General features: G+C 31.1%; 1 protein-coding gene across 2 annotated transcripts in view; it reads right to left on the reverse strand.

The window, feature by feature from the left end:
• The window catches only part of LOC115883104 (neural/ectodermal development factor IMP-L2), a 108,675-nt gene that overhangs the window by 33,056 nt on the left and 58,487 nt on the right, over window positions 1-17,132 (reverse strand). Inside the window, exon 1 of one of the 2 annotated variants that reach the window (XM_030901397.1) lies at window positions 6,745-7,063. The exons of the other annotated variant lie outside the window; for it this stretch is intronic. Coding sequence (XP_030757257.1) covers window positions 6,745-6,771 — 27 coding nt within the window. The 5' untranslated portion in view covers window positions 6,772-7,063. Of the gene's footprint in view, window positions 1-6,744; window positions 7,064-17,132 lie in introns of those variants that run through there. 2 annotated transcript variants of the gene reach the window in all.

Raw genomic sequence — 17,132 nt, forward strand, 5'->3', positions numbered from 1 at the left:
TCTGAAAGGAAGCCAAAAATGCAATAGTATACGGGGTGTCCAATTTAGAAAAAATCATCCAGATTCGCTCACACTTTTTTGAGCCACCCTATAGAAGTTAAAATATTTTCCGGAAATACATTCTGGTACATACTTTAGGTTTGCACTTAAACAAAATTCTCAAGTTTTTTATTCTATAGGAGCAACAGATGCCTGACGCACTAGTGCCGGACCCTGTAATAATTAAAAAACACTGTAAAGGTAAGCGCACACTGACCAGCGCCGCACTCGCCGCACGAATCGTACTTTTTTTTCTAGTCACGCACACTGATCCGTACCGAACGCGCCGCATTATTCGCTTTTTTTTTTCTTTTTACCCCTACTTCACCCGTATTTGCCATTCGAATTTCTCATCAGTCACTTCCGGAGTCCTGTCAATGAATGACAACGAACAAGAAATAATTATGAGGTCCTTGCTAATAGAAGAAGAAGAAATCACGAGAAAGAATCGAAAGTTACAGGTTCACAATATTTGCAAAATCCACATTATTTCCATATTTAATTGAGGATGATCTAAAAATTTTTCAATATGAGCCATGAAAAATTTGCGAACTTTCTTAGCATATTGAATTTCTAATCTCCTCTTCGGCTACCTACGTAGAGTGGAAGGAAATGCGTGTGACGTCAGCAGCACTAGTCGCATTTCCGAAAATTATTCTGGCCCAACAATGCTAGCCGCATTTTCGTCGATGCGATTCGTGCGGCTCTGGCTAGTGTGCGCACCTTCATTGAAAGTAACACAAACAATATTTTTCTTTGGTCGATGCGGCGCGTGCAACTCTGGTCAGTGTGCGCGTACCTTAAATTATTGCAATCCGTTTGAGTCATTCTAGATTGTTCAATATTTATTTATGTATATCATTCATATTATATTTAAGTTAAAAATACTTTAACATAAAGAGGTTAGTGCCAATCATTATCATCCTATATTAACACATTAATTCAAACGTATACTATACATTAATGGAACAGATATATCACATATGATGCTCATAAGAATATGCAATCGAGTTAATATTACAAGAGGGTTATCTGGCCACTGAATGAAGGTTAGATTACCGACAGATTCCCTTAAGAAAAAAAATTAAAATGTGTAATGAAGTGACGCACGAGATAAACTGCTCACTTAGCTTATCAGGCCTAAAATTATTTTATTATCGAAATTATTAATGTAGGTTTCATACAAGTTATCTTAAAATAATAAATCACGTATCAGTGAAAGAAACTATTGATGTATGTATACCATTTTTATTGTAATTATATACCGGACGTCTCAATAGCTCTTAATAAATAATAAATAATAAGTAGGTAACGGTTTATTGTACAAAAACCCAAAATAGCTTCATCGACAAAGCATTTACAAAACAAACAAAAGCACAGAAAATATACAAAACAAATCAATTCAAAAAAATTTACGTCATTAAAATTACAAATAAAACATACATGGACATTGCAGAACACAAAAAAAGGCGTATCAATAAAATTTTACAATAGGAAAATTGTAAATGGATATAATCATGTAACAGTTATAAAATATTAAATATTAAATACTAGACCTTTAACCAGTGTGTGAGATGATCAAAATTTTAAAATTCAAAATTGTTCATGATTAAACATCAACAAAAAAGTCGTTCACCGCATATAGGGCTCTCCAGTGACTATGATTTAAGAGCTTTGCGAAATGCGGGAAAGAATGAAAGCGACTTGATATTCAAAGGCAGATGATTGTACATTTTTTTTGGCATTGTACAGTATTGAGCCTTTAACTAGTTCTGAGCTCGGGGTTGGTAGACAAAGATCGTGCTCCGCATTCCTAAGTGGATAGTTATGAGATGGCCTTTCGGGAATAGCAGATATGTGCTTGCGGATTAAGCAAACGGATTCAAAAATGAATAAAAAAGGAAGAGTCAGTATTTTGAAATTTTTAAAACAATTCTGGCAGTGAGTTCTACTGTTCAGTCCCAATAAATATCGAACTGCTCTCTTTTGAAGTCTGAAAATACGATCAAATTTTGTTGTGCAGTAAGTTCCCTAGAATGGAAAGGCATAACGAGTATGTGACTCAAAAAGGGCATAATAGGTTACTTTAGAGGTTGATAAGTTAAGTTCCTTAGAAACTGATCTTAGCACAATTTTTTCCCTGTCCCTGCTGTGTTAAAACATAACAATTGTTAACAAACAGCTGTTATGTTTTAACAGCAGGATTACGGGACGTCGTTGCAGTCACCCTTAGCTGCATAAAAAGCAAGAAGTTTGAATATTTCGGAATAGCCAACAAATATAAAAATACGTATTAGTGTGGTAGTACGAGCATTGTAAGACTATTAGTTTGACCGAAAGTGACTTTTGCTTTCTATTTTTAGAAGAGACCCTGTATATTTTATGGTATATATAGGTATTTGAAATAAACTTTCACTACTCTTTACAAAGGTGTATTATGATTTAGTGTTGATTTAGAGTTAATTTAGAGTGAGTGAGTAATGACAATGATGATGATAGCGTATTGAAATGAGAGTTTTATTAATTGTGGTATTGAAATAAAATATTCCAATGGAGTCGGGGTCTTGAGACGCTCGGTATATATAAATATGTGATTTAATATTAAGAGATCATTCTGAGTGTTAATAAGCATAATTACACCCGACATAAATCATATTTAATTACCGATAAGTGCAATTTCCGATATAAAAAGAGAAATATTACTTGTAATCTTGTAAAAATCTATAATAATATATCAGAAAAAATAAATAAATATTCCAAGCAAACATTTGTTTCTTGTTGAAACAACTTATTAATTCTTAAAGACAGAATATAAATATGCCATAGGTATGTTAAATCCAGAGGGATTTGTTCCTTATGATCGAAAAAAACGGCGTTCATGGTGGCTTTGAAATGACAATCTTTGATATTCCCTACAAAATTTTACATATACATATAAAATGACAGCGGTCTTCATTTCATAGCCATCGCTGACGCCGTTTTTTTTTCGATCATACGGTATACCTTGTATTTTAAAATTAATGAAAATTGATACGTTTTTCACCATTAACGTTATATTATTAATTGGGCAATAATGAATTGCTTCAGATTTTTAAGTATAAATTGTCATATAAATATCTGAGAGACCATAAAAAAAAAATAATATTTTGCAATTTATTTTTGTAGATTGAAAATAAAACTTGAGTTAAAAATTTTCGTATACATAGACTGCTCTTATTTAAAGCTTATAGTGTAGTAAAAAGCGCATTTGACTGATATGTCGTATGTCTTCCATACGGACGACAAATCTGTCTGAGCCAGCTCTGTTTATATTTTAGATATTAGTTTGTTACATATCCATCGATTACCTATAGTGATTATTAAAATTTTACGGGATCTTATCCAAATAATAAATGAGTCGTTTAAAAACAGTTTAAGTTCATTATACCGCAATATATTATATAGAGCCAGCCGTTGGCATACAATTGAATTTTGATTTTAGTTTTGACCTACTTCAGCTCTGTAGATTTTTCCGGAAATTTTACTCGGCAGTGTATACTGAAACTGTTTGCTGATAAATAACTGTTTATTCTTTGTCGAATAATGAGATGTTGGTGAATTAATCAATTTAAGAGATGCACAGGGTGTCGAAAAATAGTGTATCTGACTTCTGTATTAGGTAATTCTAATTATACAGAGAAAAATAAAACAAAAAGTTGCTATGAACATAATACATCCTAAATACTTTCCGAGGAAGGTACAGCCATCGAAAGGGCAAATAAAAATAACATACAGATTGGTCCGAATTGTATTCGGGAAGCTTTAGCAGGATAACTAACTTTAACAGTTTAACTTAACAAAAATAGAAGAAGAAGAAGGTGTAGAAGTTTTATTTTTATTTCGATTTTTCCCAAATAATTTCGGAAATAATATAAATATTTGAATCAAAATTGGTATCTGAGTATCTGGGTATTTTTTGACTAAGAAATTTTATGTTAATGTGTCAATATGACTCCGATTTGTAGGAGGCGCGATGTACATGTTTTTTAATTGGTTTCGTGTATATCACTACTGAGTGAAAAATATACATTTCCTCCATTTTTTACGCAAAAATGCAACAGTAATCGTTCTCAAGATATTTGGAATAAAAATTATCAATACATGTATCATTGACAAAAAAATAAACATGTTGGCTAGATAGTTATTTGACTAAAATGATAAATCTGGGGACTTTTAATTTTTTTTTAGTTAATCATATATTTTCTAGAAAAGATTATGATGAAATAGTTTCTGTTGAACCTTTGGTACAAAAACATTTCAAATTTATTATTTCTATCTAATAACTAACTATCTAGTCAATATGTTCAGTTTTTGTCATTGATGACATGTATTGATTATTTTGATTCGAAATATCTGGAGAACCATTACTACTAGCGATTATTACCAAGAGACTTTAATTTTACGTAAAAAATGGCGAAAATGTTTATTTTTCACTCAGTAATAATTCACTCACATAAGTAAGTTGACTGTAGTTTTATACCGGTACGGAAGAAAAGTTGGAAGAAAACTCTTCAAACCAGTTAAAACATATGTAGGTGGCGCCCCCTACAAGTAGGAGTCATATTGATACAATATGACTCCTACTGTATTCGACATACATCAGATACCAATTTTTATCCAAATATCGACGTTAGCTCAGAAATTATTTGAAAAAATCAAAATAAGAATGAAACTTCTACACCCTCTGTAATTTATACTACATCTGTAAACGAACATTGGTAAACCGTTTTTCTTGAAAATTGGTACTCTCAAACTTTTAATGTCAAAGCGAATGGCAATAGTGTAAAATTCCTTTTTTACTTTTTTTTTTAAAAGATGCACTTCGTTTACTTTGAGAAAGTGGCGGTGTATGGTTTTCAATATATTTAGGTTGTAATTTTTTGAAATTACTGTATCTACCCTAATGGAAAGTATTTCTGAGCTGTTACGGAATTTTACACTACCACAATTCGCTTTGGCATTAAAATGTGTGTAAGAGTACCAAATTTTAAGAAAAGCGGTTTCCCATATTTCTTAAAAATAAAGAAAATATGTTATTTTTATTTACTCTTTAACTTCCTAGGAAGAATTTTAGGACATATGTTCGTACGAACTTTTTCTTTTACTTATATCTGTAATCATCCATCAAAGCTAGGTATACTATTTTTTTGCCACCCTGTGTTTTTTTTTGGTCACTTCCCGTTTCACCGGAAATGAATACTTTTGATTTTTAAACGACGTCCTCGGTATTTTTTTACTTTATTCGATAGAAAATAGCACTCTCGAATAGAATGACATATCATATGTCAACTTTTGACATTTACGCATAAGGTTTATTTGAAATTGTAACAGGCGGTTCGTAACGAAAATTTGACTCCAAATACCAAGTGTGTGGTATCAAATTATTCTTAAACAAATTCTTTTTCCAAATATATGTTAATGAGCCAACATCGTTCCATTTAAAAAAATTGAGATATGATTAAAAATACGATTTGAGTATTTTCTAACTGGTCAGGACAAGACACTAAAAACATTAGACGTTTCCAAGGCTCCTTGATTAGTGTTTTTTTTAGTTAGAAGAATTAGTGTTTTTAAAATAGCCATGGCATTTTAGATTGAATTTTAAAATATTATTTTTTATTAAGCGAGAATGTCAAAAGTTGACATATGATATGTCATTCTGTTCAGAATGTAATTTTCTATCGAATAAAGTAAAAAGATACCGAGGGTGCCGTTTAAAAATCAAAAGTTGTCAGTTCCGGTGAAACAGGAAATGACCGAAAAGAATTGAATACGTCAATCAATCCTAATTTAGGTCATATACTAACAATTCTCGTTTTTTTTTATCTGAAAAAATAAAAAAGTTATAGGGCTGAGCCACTTTTGAGACGCATCCGGTATATCGAGAAACTATGGTCACGCTCGTTGAATTTGACGCTTTATGTCAGTTTAATACTATATTTTCGTACTTTTATGCTTAGGCGTAAATGACTTTTATATTTTCAATCAAGTGTCAATCACGTCGCAAAAATTAATACTTTTGTGAAAAAAAAAATTTGAAAAAAATTTCGGTGCTTCTACCTATCGCTCAATAAAGATTATTAATAAGACTTACCATATAAAACTATAATTACCTATATCTAATATAACAAGAAAATATTTTTATTAACTGACCTGGTTAACATATTTTTTACGTTAAAATATTAAATTTACAATTTCATAATATTTTGTAATTGATCATTCTGATGTAAACTTTAATCTCAGAGTGAAAAGAAAATTTGAATATTGACAGTATGGGATGCAATTCTTTACGAATTAAGTAACTAAATAAGAATTATCATAATAGTATATTGTTTTATTAGGAGTAAAATTGATACTTTTCGTGGCGAGGCTGTACGTTTGACATTACAGGCGAGGTACCAAAAATAATTTTTACTCCGAATAGAACATGCTATTTTTTTTTCAAACGTTACAAAATAAGGTAATATAAAAATATTTAAAAGTAATTGTAAAGTAATTATATATCGAGAAACTAGAGTTACGCTCGTTGAATTTGACACTTTATGTGCTTTAGAAATTTTATGCCTAGGCGTTAAAATGACTTTTTTTATATTGTCAATCACGTCGCAAAAATTAATACTTTTGTGACGTTTGAAAAAAAAGTATTTTTTTTTAAATAAGACTTACCATGTCATGCACGTGCGGCCTCGCCATATGCGCAAACTTAAGGAAAAAAATTACCACCGAAGAGGTGTCTGTGTCACGTAACAATCCAATCGAGAAAACGGCCCTTGTGACAGTTCGAATACAACGTAGAAGGATTAGACGAGATGACGCAACGATCGAGATGAAAAAACATTTAGTCGAAAAAGTGTTAAAGTCACCGCAACGTTCTTCGTAGCTGGCCACGTGAGAGAAGATGCCGGCAAACGTTTTCCGGTTCTTTGCGCGTTGACGGTCGTCAGAATTATGAGCCCGAAAGTGCGGTACGCCTCCCTTTAAGAACTCATGAATGGACAGCGGCGGTACGATGTTGCGTCAGCATCGGCGGCGGCTCTGGCCAGAAGGCGGGAAAACGATTGCCGTCGTCGAGGCGGCGGCGATAACGTACCGACGCTGCCCGTCTTCAGGGCGCGCCGGTTGCGGACGGTACGAAGTGGCTAGAGCTAGAGCTAATAACAAATCCGGTTAATATCGAAGCGGGTCCTGCCCAAATTGGGGTTTCTGCTAGTGATGGGAAAAACCGATTAATTTCAATAATCGAGTACTCGAGTTTCAAGCGATTGCAATAATCGAGCGATCGTTCGAGCGAAATATCGCTCATATTTAAAAATACGGTTTTTCGACCGTCGTCGCTTGTTGTAAGTACTCGTTAATTAACGCCTGTGGTTAACGCCAAGCGCCAAGCAGGAAGTTGCGTGCGCAGGGTACATATTCTTTCAGTGATGAATGGCAAGTAGCAGCGACGAGCGATTCGCTTGATCGCTTGATTTAGTTTATTTCAAAGCATTGTCGATGTAGGTCGTAAAATTTTGTCCCTCAGATACGCAACGGATAACGTCGTATAAACTTGCTATCTGCAATGTATGTAGAAAATTCGCTCGGCTTTTTATCGAGTATGTCACATTAAAATCTGATTTCAATTTATTTCATTCTAGGATCGCTTGCTAGTCACTTGCATCGCTCGTTCATAATCGAGCGATGTCGGTTATTTCAATAATCGAGTACTCGAGCGAATTTTCGCTTGAGTTATCCCATCACTAGTTTCCGCAACCCGTGCTGTTTTTATCGGAACCGGGAATTTCGGTAACACGCCTCTTAGGAACCGGGATTTCCCGTATTTTCTGGTACTTTCGGTACTGATTAACAGCGGCGCCGGCGTAGCGTGGGATACAAGGAGATGTAATACACAACATAAAATTATAGATATATACAGGCTGTCACAGGCTGTCCCCGGCTGAGCGTGCATTAGAAGTTTCTAGAGAACCACAATTATCTAGATAGGAGATTTTTTGCACATGATTGTTTCACAACGAGATCTATCCATTAAAATTATTTTCAATATGGCAGCACTTTTGGAAATACCGGAAGTTGACAACAACTTTCTTATTTTAAATGGGTGCTCCCATTTTTTATTACATACTTAAATTCTTTATAAAATTCTATTGATGTATTGACGAATATTGATGTTAAACACTCTATATCTAATATTAACCGTTTTTGAGAAAAAAAAAAAATAAAATTTTTGGACGAAAAAACGACCTGTCAAAAAAAATTGTATAGCCTAAAAGTCAAATTTATTGATAACCATAGCCACTGTGACATAAAGAGAGAACGTAATGGCGGTAGCTGTCATGGAATTGAGCGATTAAAAAATTATCATAAATAATTTTTTTCAAATAAAAACCCACTTTTCTATCTTACTAGTGAAAAGGTTTTCAAATTCGTTACTTTTTGTGATTACATGTTTCTATACCTAAAATAAATCGTTTTTAATTTATTTAAGATTAAGTTTGAAAACGTATATTTTTCTTGATTTTATCTAACTTCCTTTGACATTAATTGTCAAACAGTCAACAATTTATTTCCATCTGTCAGAGCACGAATTATTTGAATTTCCTATATTATAAATACTGCTGCTTAAGAGTTAAAAAGTGTGTTTGTAAAAATATATCTCGTATTTTCGCTCTTTAGTGATATCTAATAGTTGATATTAATAATATACCGTATGATCGAAAAAAAAACAGCGCAAAGTTGGTTTGGAAATGATGATCGATAACATACTGGTTTTTGAACAAAGTGTCACAATATGACATGACCAGATCTACTGTTTTACATTACTTGACGTTTAAAGTCATAGGCTGCTAGTTAAAATCAAGAAAAATGTACGCTTTAAAACTAAATATTAAATAATTTAAAAACAGTTTTTTTAGGTATAGGAACTTATATAGTCAAAAAGTAAAAAATTGAAAAGCCTTTTCACTAGTGAAATTAAAGAAGTGGGTTTCTATTGGAAAAAAATGATTTATAATAATTTTTTAATCGTTCAATTCCATAACAGCTGCGGTCATTATTATATAACATTCAAACAATTTAATTTTTGAAATAGATAGCCACATGTCTTCTCTTTATGACACAGTGGTTGTGGTAATCACTAAATTCGACGTTTAGGCTATACACATATTTTTCACAGGCAGTAGGTACTTTTCGTACAAAAATTTTAAATATTTGTTTTTTCTCAAAAACGGTTAATGTTAGGTATACAGGGTGTCTCTCAGGGGAAAATTTAATAGACGATAGAAGTTGTAAAAATAAAACAAAAAGTTCATATCAACTTATAAGATTTAAAGCTTACTTTTCGAGATACAGTGTACCATTAGAATACCAATTATAATATTAATTATCAATTAGAATTTAATTTTTTTCGCAAAAAGTAAGCAAGATAGACAAAAAAATAATGTTTTCAATTCCTAAATCCAAAAATAATATTATTTTATTATAACTTCTAAAAAAGCAGTGGCGTACCTATTTTTTCCTTTAAAATAATTTAACAGTGATGCCCCACTGCCGCCCCTGGCCATTAAACTTAAATCTAATTACATCAAATTAAGTCCCATAGTAAGTATTATAAATAGGTCAAGTTATAACAAAATCGATTAAATAGTTTTTCAAATATCTTAATTTTTTTTTCTTTTTTAAGTAACTTTAACACCCTGTATCTCGAAAAGAAAGCTTTAAATCTTACAAGTTGATATGAACAATTTTTATTTTTGCAAGTTCTATCGTATTAAATTTTCCCGATTAAAATCTGAGACACCCTGTAGAGTGTTTAATATCAAAATTCATAAAATTTTACAGAGAACTTAATGTAATAAAAAATGGGGCCACCCATTTAAAATAAGAAAGTTGTTGCTAACTTCTGGTATTTCCGGAAGTGCCGCCATATTGAAAATATTTTCAATCGATAGATCTTGCAGGGGGGTGACAGTGAAATAGGAAAATTGGAAACAGTCATTAGTGTCATTCCTGTCATTCTCCTCACGACAAGTATGACCGCCTAGACAAGGACAGCAGTGTTTTTGTCTAACTATTGTCTAACTTCGCAGTTTAGAATTGACAGATTTCACTTTCAGAGACAACTTCAGATTTGTTCTAGAACAAATTCGAAAATATTCGACGCCATTTTAATTCATTCCGTTTAGTTTCGTTTTGGAAGTTCAATTTAATATTTCGGCTGAAATTTATAAATATAAAGGTAATAAAGTATATAAAATATATATTACATGAAGAATCCTGGAGAAAATGACGTTTCTGCAGTAGTAAGTATGTCCCATGTATATGAAAAATAGGTAGTAAATAACATGTAAATAAACATTGTTTTTACATTTTTTAGATGCAAGAAAATGGTGTTATAATCTCTTTGATCGGCGATTTTTTGAAAATGGAAACAATTTACAGCAAGGTAAGATCATTTTTAACTATAGCCAACATTAGTTATCTCCAGTATGTGCGATTTATTGTCAATAATGCAATAAATCGGACTGATAATCTGATTATGTTATCCGACTAAAAGTATCTTTTTGCTTCTTTTTGATTTATAAGCCAGGTCTCTTTGGGAATAATGGACGCTTTTTTTAAACAGTATATTTATATTTTATACCTATTGATATTTATACATTGTTAATTTTAGTATAAAAAAATTTGTTTTTCTGTTTTCAGGTTTTTGTATATGGCTCCCGTTTTCATGTTCCTGTGTCCGTTTTCTGTCCTTGAAGTCTGCGAATACTTGTGGTTATTTACAAATTACTGTAAGTCATGCTTATACCTTAACTAATTTACGTTAAAAGTGCATATAATTAACTAATTGGTATTGAAACAATACAATCCTCTATATTTTTATATTTATTTAGTCACGTTGTTCCATATTTCAAATAAATATATGTGAATAAATTATTTTTTGGTTTTATTTATGAAAAGAAAAAATACAAAATATATTTGAACTGAAAGAGCGCCCGCCATTGAATAACCGGAAACGGAAATCAAAATTAAGCCATCATGTCCTTAGCATGTCAACCTGTCAATTGGAAAATTAGTTCTCCAGACGACAACGAAGGCTTTCGGTGGCGTATCGTGTTTCCACGATTTAACACAGAGTTGACACTTCTTTCTAGTTAATTATTTTATGAGATCTTGTTGTGAAACAATCATGTGCAAAAAATCTCCGATCTAGATATTTTAGTTCCCTAGAAACTTCTAATGCGCGCTCAGCCTGGGACCCCCTGTATATTTCGAAAATTTACATGTATTAGACCTAGAATAATATATAAAATGACAAGAAAACATTTTTTTTTATTACGTGACCTAGTTCACATTTTTAGCCGACCATACCAGGTAGGTATGGTAGGCTATTCAGATCGACAAAAATAATGTTTTTGTAATTTCACTCAAAATTAGTTATTTGGGTCATAGATGATCTAAATACAAAATATTTTCATGGTGTCGATCTGTCTGTCTGTCTGTCCGTCTGTCCGTCTGCAACACGATAACTCAAAAATCGCTAAACCGATTTTAACCAAATTTGGCACAAAAATACTGTGGCATCCGAGAATCTGGCGATTACCTATTTTTCACAATTTTTATTTTTCACCTTTTTAGATTAGTTTTTGGTGGTGGGGGGGAGGTTGGTTGGTAAGGGGGTATGGGAGGGGGTTAAAGATTTTAAAAAATCGTCACTCCGAAATTACAGTAGCTAGCAAAACGCTGTTTTCAATTTAAGATTAGGAATAATATTTGCAACAAAATTTGTAATAACATCAAAATCAGTCAAAGTCGCAGTTTTTGAGATAAAAAATATGGAAAAATTCCTTTACTTTGAAACTAAAAGAACTGCCTGCCAACTTTTTATTAACATATTTTAGTATGGGCGGCTATACGTGCCTCCCCGCGCCAATTTTTTGTAAGTGATTTCAGGTAAAAAAAGTTCACCCTAGTTCAGTGTTTTTGAGTTGCCTTGCCTCTTTTATTTAGATTAAGTTCTTCAAATATATATTTATGATGTCCTTATTAATTAACTCATTTTCGGAGACCTACAGCAGATATGTTATTTTTTTGTCGTTAAAATGATTTACTATTCTTTTGGAAATGATTTATTATTTCAATATATCATTTTGAAACAGCATGTGATATGTCACGTACTAGTTAAGAATTACTAAGATTATGCAATATGAAAAAGAAATTTCGATGACAGTTAATTATAAAAAACACGTGCGGCAGAAAAATTAGGAAATCCCATTAATCAATTAATTCCAGTTAAATCGATTTAAATAAAATCTGAGATGATTTCTCAACAATATAACGTCTCAAATAAAATTCATGATTATATTAGTTATTCCTTATAGTACCTAAGTAATTATAAGAGTAATTATATAAGTAATGGCTAAAAATTCCAATAAAAAAATAAAAAGGTCTACATACAGGATGTTTTAAAAAACATCCATCTCTCGTGGGGAGATTCCTCACGTAAAATAAGTTTAGTGCAAAAAGGACATATTTCTTGCAGCTCTCGACTCGAGCTGCAAAATTCATGCGTCGTGCAACAAACATGTCCTTTTTGCACTAGTTACACAAATAACTATTTAATGTCGTTTATAGAGGAACATTTCCGTTTTTCAATAATAAATTTAATTATTATTAGGTGTTGAAAACAAGGAAGTAAAAGGGTACTGTGGAAACATTAATATTCAACTCTACATGCGCTTAATACCTTAAAATAGTGTATGGTCTTTGGTCTTAAAGTAGTTATTTAATCATTTAATCTAAGAAGGCGGCTCTTTTATTGCTCTCATATGACTTATAAATTGGTCATTAAGAATACAAAAAGTTTATAGCTTCCCTAATATGTAATAAACAACTGATTGAAATAATCCCTTGAAAAGAATTCTATTTTTTACTAGTAGTAAATGCGTATATACAGGGTGTACAAGAAATAAGTGAAAGTATACATAAACATATTTTCTCTTTATCGTTCTTCAAATAAGTCCAAAATAACGGAGTTATTTTACTTTGACAACTTCCAAAAACAAAGATTTTTTTGTTAAAATTTTGAGAACCACTGGATCTTTTCTGGATTTTCTTTTTTGTAAATTTAATCTACTACCTACATATGTTGCCATATTACCAAGAAATTATTATTTTTTAAATACAAACTAAAAAAAAATTCAAAAAATTTCGAATTTTGATTTTTTTTTTCGAAAAAAAACCCTCATAGGCGTGTTTGTGGGGTTGAACTATATTACCAGTTAAAATACTTGCACTTATTTCTGGGACACCCTGTATATTTTTTATATCTCTATCCGTCGTCAGAAGCAAAAATACAAAAAGAACAAAGAAAAAACTATTTCACAAGAAACTTCTTAAATAAGTGAAGTTAGGATTACCGGTAATTTTAGTAATATTACCGCAAGATCGGTAACATTGGAAATATTGCTTTTTCCCGCTCTATTCTTTGCCTTTTTTTGGAGAAAGCAAGATAGGACTGCTTTGTTTCTTATCTAAATAGCTTTTTGGACACTAAACACTCATTAAAAAGCTTAGAAGTTGAGGAGAGCCCAGTCTCAAAAGTGGCTCACCCCTATAACTTTTTTATTTTTTCAGATAAAAAATTTATTTTTTATCTGGAATTCTTTATCGGAATTTGGTATGTTAGTACATGACATAAATTAAGATTGATTGACGTATTCAATTGTTTTTGGTCACTTCCTGTTTCACCGGAAATTACTACAACTTTTGATTTTTAAATAGCACCCCCGGTATTTTTTTAGTTTATTCGAGAGAAAATGACACTCTGAATAGAATGACGTATCATATATTCGCTCAAAAACAAATTGTATTTTAAATTTTAATCTAGAGTGCCATGGCTGTGTTAAAAACACTATTTTTTAATCAAGGAGCATTGGAAAAATAAATTTGGTCGTTTAATGTTATAATATTATATAACCATTTTTTACGAATAATTTGATACCACACGTACTTGGTATTTCGATTCAAATTGTCGTTATAAACCGCATGTTACAATTTCAAATAAAATAAATGCGAAAATGTCAAAAGTTGACATATGATATGTCATTCTATTCAGAGTGTCATGTTCTATCGAATAAAGTAAAAAAAAATACCGAGGATGCCATTTAAAAACCAAAAGTTGTAAACCAAAAAAATTGAATACGTCAATAAATCCTAATTTATGTCATATACTGACATAACAAATTTGTGAGCCACTTTTGAGACGCACTCGGTATATTGTCCGAATATTTTGTAAACAAAGATTGTAGCTGGCGTTGATAATAGATATTTATTATGTAAACTTTAATAAAAGTAATCATATTTTTTATTTTTAAGTGTAGAGAAGCTTAACCTAATAATAGAGAAACATAAACATAATAAATGTCAAATAAAAATTAAATAAGCATATAAAATTACGTTTAACCACATAAATGTCAAACAAAAAATATATTAGATCTACTTGTATGACGTATTCAAGCCTACTTGTCAAAAAAGTTAGACGTCTATCATCTCTAAATATGTTCCGACTATACTTTACCACCTGATGCTTCGAAATGCGAGTTAAATCAAACGATTTATATTCGAAGAGCAATAATTTAAATTTTCCAGCACAATAATTTATTCATTAAAGATCGACGTACCTTCATGTCAACGAACGTTCTTACTTAATTCTCCTTCCAAGATCACTAAAGTTATATTTTCGCCGTAGAAAAAATAAATATTCGCTTAGAAATGGATTACGAATTAAAATTTGATATTTGGCGAACTGACATTTCATATATAATATCATTAACAAGTAATAAGAAAAGGGTATAGCCGGATTAATATGGGGAATCTGCCCCCGCGGCTTTTTTAACTCGCTCTCAGGGGATCGATTTCACCTAAATTTTTAGCTCACAACGGGTTTCAAGATTTTCAAAAAAAACTATTTTTTCAATTTTATTTTTTATAGTAAAATTCAAAATTAATTAATCATGATTATTTTCTAATTCTTTAGAAGTCTAAGACATGAAAAGATAATATGATCATGATTCTTAAACGAAAAGCCGATTTTTAATTTTCTTAAAATCTTTATTTTTTTAACCTTTGTGAAATATGTCACTCACTAAAAATCGTCAGTAAATGTCTTTTATACTCCTTTACACTCAGAATTTTTTTAGAATTTTTTGAAGTGGTGGAACAATATGAAAAATATTAAAAAGTCATTTTCTTTCTAAAATCTTCTGTTTTAACTAACTTATATTTTTGTTTAGTTTAAAACAGTGTGTGGAAAATATTTTTTCATTAAAAATACATCCTTGACGTGAATTTTTCAAAAACTCAGTCTTTACGTAATAATTGCATAGCAATATGATTGAAAATGTGTACTAAGCAATATCATTGTCAATTTGAAGTAAAAAAAAATATTTTCTAGGCACTTTTTTAAACTAAAAAAATTAGCGCCGGGAGGTACGTATAGCCGCCCATACTAAAATATGTTAATATCTCGAAAACTGCGAGTTTGACTGATTTTGATGTTATTACAAATTTTGTTGCAAATATTATTCCTAATCTTAAATTGAAAACCGCGTTTCGCTAGCTACTGTAATTTTGGAGTTACCATTTTTTTAAAATGTTTAACCCCCTTACCAACCCCCCACCCGCACCAAAAACTAATGGCCAGATTCTCGGGTGCCACAGTATTTTTGTGCTAAGTTTGGTTAAAATCGGTTCAGCGGTTTTTGAGTTATCGTGTTACAGACGGACAGACAGACAGACAGACAGACAGACAGACACACACCATGAGAATATTTTGTATTTAGGTCGTAATTTAGTAAAATTTATGATCCAAATAACTAATTTTGAGTGAAATTAAAAAAACTTCTTTTTTGCCGATCTTAATAGCCTACCATACCTATTGGTATGGTCGGCTAAAAATATAAGTTAGTTAAAATAGAGAAGATTTTATAAAAAAAATGAGTTTATAATTTTTTTTTATATTGTTCCACTACTTCAAAAAATTCTAAAAAATTCCTGAGTGTAAAGAAGTATAAAAGACATTTTCTAACGAATTTTAGTGAGTGATATTATTTCACAAAGGTTAAAAAAATGAAGATTTTAATTTTCTTTCCTCCGCTAAAAATCGGCTTTTCGTTTAAGAATCATGATCATATTATTTTTTCATGTTTTAGACTTCTAAGAATTAGAAAAAAAATCATCATTAATTAATTTTTAATTTTACTATAAAAATAAAAATAAAATTGAAAAAACAGTTTTTTTTTGAAAATCTGGAAAACCAATTGAGTAAAAGAGCCAAAAATTTAGGTGAATTATTTTGATTCGAGACCAAATCGATCCCCTAGTGGGAGTCAAAAGCCGCGGGGGCAGATTTCCCATATTAATCCGGTTATACCCTTTACTTACGTTATAGAACAAATTATAGAATATCAAATAAATAATTTTGAATAAAACAATTTTGGCGATTAGTTTACTATTATACAGGGTGCTACAAATTCGAGGTACGAGCATTGGTATCTCGATAACCGTAATAGATACGAACATGGTTAAATTAGGGCAAAGTTGCACTTTGGGATGTTCACCAAGATGCCATCAAAAAAGTTTTAGAAATTTCAAGGATTGCTGAGTTTTTGGGAAAAAACGGATTTTTAGATTTTCAAATTAGCTGATAATTTGTGAGATACAGAGGCCAACTTAATTTTTTTAAATACGGACCTGCATTTTTTATTTCAGATTTTGAAAGAACTCGGTCTCCTGAGTACAATGATATGCCACACTTAATATTTTTATTTTGCTTTGGTTACCTTAACAACAACAAAACTATTTAAGTCCGACTCTGGTTTTTTAAATTATTTAATCTGATTATATTCATCGCAACAATATTGATCAGCGCTAATTAACACTGAATAAGGAAAATCGAGCCAATTGGAAGATTCAAATAAATTATATCAAGGTTAGCAATTTAAAGATATTATTTTTAACTTTTTTTATTGTGAATTTGAAATCTCAGTGTGCGATCT

The sequence above is a fragment of the Sitophilus oryzae genome, unplaced genomic scaffold (genome assembly GCF_002938485.1).
Source record: "Sitophilus oryzae breed Bouriz unplaced genomic scaffold, Soryzae_2.0 scaffold_1809_pilon_pilon, whole genome shotgun sequence".
NCBI classification, from domain to species: Eukaryota; Metazoa; Arthropoda; class Insecta; order Coleoptera; family Curculionidae; genus Sitophilus; species Sitophilus oryzae.